General features: G+C 66.1%; 2 protein-coding genes across 2 annotated transcripts; one reads left to right on the top strand and one right to left on the bottom strand.

Moving 5' to 3' along the window:
• Positions 1-301: 301 nt before the first annotated feature.
• AMSG_03089 (tripeptidyl peptidase I) lies at positions 302-2,189 on the top strand. Its single transcript, XM_013904971.1, has one exon. The coding sequence runs from the start codon at positions 344-346 to the stop codon at positions 2,156-2,158; it is 1,815 nt and encodes a 604-aa protein (XP_013760425.1). The 5' UTR covers positions 302-343; the 3' UTR covers positions 2,159-2,189.
• Positions 2,182-5,560, bottom strand: AMSG_03090 (uncharacterized protein; the record flags this gene model as incomplete). Its single annotated transcript, XM_013904972.1, has 2 exons — positions 2,182-3,951; positions 4,361-5,560. The coding sequence occupies 2 exons, from the start codon at positions 5,558-5,560 to the stop codon at positions 2,182-2,184; spliced, it is 2,970 nt and encodes a 989-aa protein (XP_013760426.1).
• Positions 5,561-5,638: the final 78 nt, after the last annotated feature.

Genomic DNA, 5,638 nt, shown 5'->3' on the forward strand with positions numbered 1-5,638 from the left:
GGGAGGGAGGGGATGGCCATTGATGGTCATGTATGGTCATGGATGGATATGGATGGGGCGGTGCCTTGTGCCACACCGATGGCTGGTGTGTGATCTGTGGTCTATGGTCCATGGCTTGTGGTCTATGGTCCATGGCTTGTGGTCTATGGTCCATGACCTGTGGCACTACTGCGGTGGCTGAATGTGGTCCAGCCCCTGGCTCACTCTCCCGTCTCTCCCCTCTCCACAGGTCACGCCCTCGTGACCTCCCCTGCCCCCCCCCCCCCCCTCCTTGCCACTCACTCCTCTTGACCCCCCCCCCCCCCTACCCCCACTGTGCTAATCCCTGTCAAACACTCTCGCCATGCACCTCCGTCTCTCTACGGTTGCTGCCGTCCTCGCCCTCGCCGTCTTCGCCCTGTCGGCTCCGGCGACGGCTGCTGTTGCCGACTCTCACTCGGTTCTTGTCCTGCTGACCCACTCCCCGGCACAGCGGAGCGCCCTGCATGCCGCTGCACTGTATGCCTTTGGCAGCCACCCGTACCGCTCGGCGTCTGGCCTCGCCAAGCTTGTCGGCTCACCCAAGGCCACCATCGCCGCCGTTTCGGGTGCACTGGCGGCCAAGGCGCCCAGCGCCCGTGTTGTCGTCCTCCCCTCGGAGGACGCCATTCTTGTCTCGGGCCTCGATGCACCGACAGCAGCGGCGCTGGCAGCTACTGCTGAGCCGACCGCCCCGATGCATGCACCGGCTGTCCTGCACCCAGCCATCGAGGCCGCGTTTGTCATCCACGGCGAGGCCGATCCGACTGCCCGCGCCCAGGCGCTGCCGGAGGTCGAGGCCACAGGCGCTGCGACCGGCGCCGGCGCTGGCGATGCCTCGGGCGTCCCGCCCCAGCTCCAGCGCGAGCTGCTGGGCATCGATGCGAGCGTGCGTGGGCCCGGTGCGTCGGGCGTCCCGGTCATGGTCTGGGGCCCCGGCACGTTTGGCTACCTCGCCTCGGATCTGCAGCAGTACTACTCGCAGTGGGGCGTCAACAACTCGGTCTCGCTCCTCTCGCACCACGGCGCTGACGGCACGCCCGGCGGCGACAACTTTGGCGAGGGCACCCTCGACACGACCCAGTCGTCGGCTATCGGGCTCGGCGTCCCTATCTGGGTCACCAACACCAACACCTCATCGGCCAACGAGGAGGGTCCGGGCTTTGGCTACGCTTTCCTCGGCTTCTCGACCATGCTTGCCGCCGCCGACGAGTCGAAGCTCCCGGGCGTGCTCTCGATGTCGCTCGGCTCGATCTCGTTCGAGGCGTGCTCGCGCATGTGCGAGACGCTTGTGGCTAAGCACCCCATCTTCTCGCTCGACTCGTGCAACGAGTTTGTCCGCTTCAAGCAGCGTCAGGTCTGCATGTTTCCTTCGGCGGCCGTCGCGGACCGCATCGAGGCCGAGCTTGCCAAGATCACTCTCCGCGGCGTGTCCATGGTGGCGGCGTCTGGCGACGGCGGCTCGCACTTTTCGTTCCAGCCCTTTGACCGCCTCTCGCTCATTGGCGACGCACTCAACAAGATTGCCTGCGCCACCAACTCGCCGACCTACCCGGCGAGCTCGGCATATGTCCTTGGCGTCGGCGGGCTCAACCCGCCGGCGTCTGCGTCGTCCAGCAGCCAGCCGTCGTGGCCGGCCTCTGGCGGCGGCTTCTCGTGGATCATCCCGCGTCCGGCCTACCAGGACGCGGCTGTCAAGGCGTACCTTGCCAACTCGGACCTCCCACCTGCGACCGCTTTTAACGCCTCTGGCCGCGCGTACCCCGACGTGGCTGTTCTCGGAAACGACGTTCCCATGGTCATCCAGGGCAGCGCGGTCGTGAGCGGCGGTACAAGCGCGAGCGCCCCCGCTATGGGCGGCTTCATGTCGCTCATCGTCAACGCGCGCGCCGCGGCCGGCAAGTCCAATTCGGGTCGCCTCGGCCTGTTGCCGGCGCTGGTCTACTCGCTCGACGCGGCCCACCCCGGCGAGCTCTTCGACGAGCCGACCGACAACGGGTCGGCGTCGTCGGCCTGCACCTCGGCCGGCTTCTGCTGCCCGATCGACTCGTCGTTCCGGGCCGCCAACGGCTTTGACCCCATCACCGGCCTCGGCCGGCCTGTCTTCCCAGCCTGGCTCAAGTACATGTCAGAGGCGTGAGCATGGAATGAACTCACCGGTTTTTACGGCGGCTCAAGGTCGAGAGCTGCGGCCTTGGCGAGGACAACCAGGACCTGCGCATACGTCATCGGAGGCGACGACCAGAACGGGAACGAGCCCTCGTGCGCAAACCCGGTGTACGGCGGGACGTGCTCGCCGTAGAACGTGGTGTTGAGCATAGTGGCATAGGAATGCTTCGGCACCACGCCCTCCATGGCGCACACAAGCTCGTCAGTGAGCGCCGAGTCGGGCGCGGTGTGCGGGTCGACGGTCGTCCCGTTGAGGAACGCGTTGTAGTTGGAGGGGAAGAAGAACGGCAGGTCCATGCCCTTGACCGATCCGGAGAAGAACGCGTTTTGGGCCTTGGTTCGGTGCGGTAGTCCGTTGTGGGCGAGCCACGCGAGGCCGCCTCGAATCGCTGCCAGCACCTTGGACGGGGTGTGGGCAACGAGCGCGAGCGCGCCGCGCTGCGGCGAGACGCTCCAGCCGTTGATGAGGGCGTGGACGACAGTAGCAGTGGTGAAGACTCGGTCGTTGCCGTGCGGTTTCTTGCCACCGTCGCCGAGGAAGCCATCCCAGTACAGGCCACCGTCGTCGGGCGCGACAGTAGCAGTGGCTAGGAGCTTGTCGGTGGCTGGCCCGCGAAAGGCGGGTGTGAGCAGATCGGCAACTGTTTCAAGCACCGGAAACGGCCGCGGCGCCGGTGCAGAGGAGAGCGCATGGACGGACCGCGAGACAAACCAGAGCATGGTCTCCACCGATGGGTAGTACGTCAGGCCCAGGTCCGGCCGCTCGTCAACGCGGCCGGACGAGATGGCCCACGCCAAGTACGCTGCAGAGTCTGCGTAGATAGACTGCAGCTCATGGGAGAACCACGAGGAGGCGATGTCAAAGTCGGCGAGCGCAGCGTAGGTCATCGAGATGAGGTTGTTGGCAATGACGGTGCAGTCAACGTTGTTGACGTTGAACGGCATAGTGACCCGAGCGGCGAGTAGCTCCTTGTCGAGCTGGAGATCCATGACCCAGGTCGGGATGAGCGAGATATTCTTGGCAGCTTGCGAGGTGAGGAACTCGTGCGCAAAGTAGTACGTCCGTGGGTCGATGAGCCCAGCATGGGTCGTGTTGGCGTGGGGACGGTAGGCGTAGCGGACAATAAGATCGGCCCAGGCGACCGGCGACGGGTTGTGCCGGCGCCAGCTGGCCTCGGCTGAGGAAAAGGGACCATCTGTCTCGGCGAGCATGGCGCCGAGCAGAATGTTGAGCGCCGAGTCATCAAAGTCGGATGGGATGCGGAAGGCGGCGGCCGAGTTGGTGATGGCGTCAGCGATCTCTTCAGCGTACGGCAGCAGGGCCTTCAGATGCAGGGCCGAAAGGAGTCGCTCGACGGCGTCGGCGGCGTCCCTGCCACCGTCGATGACGCCAAACAGGTTGGGCGGGCTCGCCTCAAAAATGGAGGCGTTAACCGGCGACGGGCTCTGCGGCCAGAAGACCATCGAACCAGAGAAGAGCTTGTTCTTGTCAGCAAAACCAACGACGGCCTCAACAGCAGCATCGATGGCTTCCGGCGCAAGCGGACCCGTGCTTTGCAGCTCGGCCGGGAGAAAGGGCCGAGCATCGAGAAGTGCCTGGACCACAAACATGGTCACAAAGCAGTTGGAGTCGTCGACCGCCAGGTTGTCACGGATAAAGTCGGCGAGCGGCGATCCCTCAAAGTTAAGGCGGATGTACGAGGCATACTCTCCGCGGATATGAAAGAGAGACTTGGGCGGGGCGTATGGCGTTGATGCCTGAGCCTGGTGCGCGGCGATGGCGTCGAGGAGGGTGGGGAGGGTGGGGGCGGTGGCGGTGACGGCGGCGGGGGTGGCGGCGGAGGCTAGGACGACGAGGACGAGAAGGGCGAGTGTGGTCAGTGGGTGTAACATATATAAATGCGTGTGTGTGCGTGCGTGTGTGTGTGTGAAGAGAGAGGGGGGGGAGAGGGGTGGTGTGGTGTGGTGGTTGGGAAGGGGGGGGGGGGTGGGGGGCTGCACGGGTGCATGCACATCAGCGTTGGTGAGCGTGTCACGGCCAGCAAGAGAGCGAAGGAGAGCGGCAGATACCACCTCTGCCACGGCTAGTACATCTGATTCTGGATGGTCGGGGCTGCATGTGTCATGTTAGTGTGGGCGGATGGGGTGATCGCCGTATGGCAAAGAGGGAGACGGTGAGGATGGTGCCGCAGATGAGGCCGAGGGCAAAGCCTGAGACAAAGGAGGACCAGCCACCCGAGGTGATTCCGGAAGTGGTGGACGCGGTGGAGGGCGAAGATGCCGACGGAAATGTGGACGCCGATGTGGTGTCGTATGGGGTGTGGGCCGGGGCCGAGAGCGTATCGTAGCCGAGGCGTTGGCCGATGGGCGAGCCGGGCACCTCCATGGCCTTGAGCAGCTCGTCGGGCGCCGAGACCGGATCGGAGCCGCGTGACGAGCTTTCAGACTCATGAAGACGGAGCTGGTCGTAGCTGGGACGCGAGGCAAGAGTACTCGACGAGGCGCGGGCAGTGTCAAAGGCGAGCATGGAGGCGACGTCGTCATCGAGCGAAGCCAGGCCGAGGCGTGGTGCGGTGCACTGAGGCTGCGACGAGGCCGCGACCCAGGTGCGGGCTGATGCGTGGGCGGCGTCGGCAGCAAGGACGGCACGGCGGTCTGGGTCTGCGAGGGCGGCAGCGGCGGCCGAGTCGGGCGCGCGCGGCGGTGGAACGTCCTTGACGACGTGAAGAGCGGCGAGGCGGACCCAGGCCGGAGCAAAGGAGACGCGGGCAAGGGCGGGCGAAGGCGCATCGAGGCGGGCCGACGATGGCACATCGCGGCGGAGGACAAATGCGTCGGTGGCGAGGACAATGGGCGGAGCGTGGAGCGGAGTGATGGTGAAGACGAGCCGGAAGCGCGAGCCATCGAGCCGCAGGAAGACCGGGACACGGATGTCCGGCGAGTCGTGGTGGAAAACAGCTTCAGACACCGACTTGCCTGCCGTCCACAACGACCGCTGGGCACCGCTGCGGGGTGCAGATGAGCCAGTGTGGCCCGCGGGCGAGAGCGAGTCGAGGGCGACGGTGCGGGGGCCTGCGCCTGTAGTGACGGCGGCGTCTGCGGCAGGCATGTCGTTTGCGGCAAGAACCATGGTGACGGGCGGATGTGCGACGCGGGCATCTTCGGGAACAAGGGCGTATGTGACCACAAGCGAGGCGAGGTGGTACGGGCGCGGGCGGAGGACAAGCGAGGCGTCCGGGAGGGTGAACGACGGCGCGCGTTGGGCCTCACCAGCCGGCACGGTGTTGGCAAAGGGCGGGATGGAGAGGACGACCGTGGTGGCCACCCCCTCCAGCTCCACTATGGGCCCGCCTCCACTCCGGCGTCGGCTCATGGGCAGCGGGGGGTGGGGGGCGGGTAGACGGGTGGTTGGAGGGGGGGTATGGTGGGGGTATGGGGTGGTGGGGGGGGG

This window comes from Thecamonas trahens (assembly GCF_000142905.1).
Source record: "Thecamonas trahens ATCC 50062 unplaced genomic scaffold supercont1.11, whole genome shotgun sequence".
NCBI classification, from domain to species: Eukaryota; order Apusomonadida; family Apusomonadidae; genus Thecamonas; species Thecamonas trahens.

What these genes read in the sequence shown, in the direction of transcription:
- AMSG_03089 (XM_013904971.1), top strand. Translation starts at nt 344, where the DNA reads ATGCACCTCCGTCTCTCTACGGTTGCTGCCGTCCTCGCCCTCGCCGTC.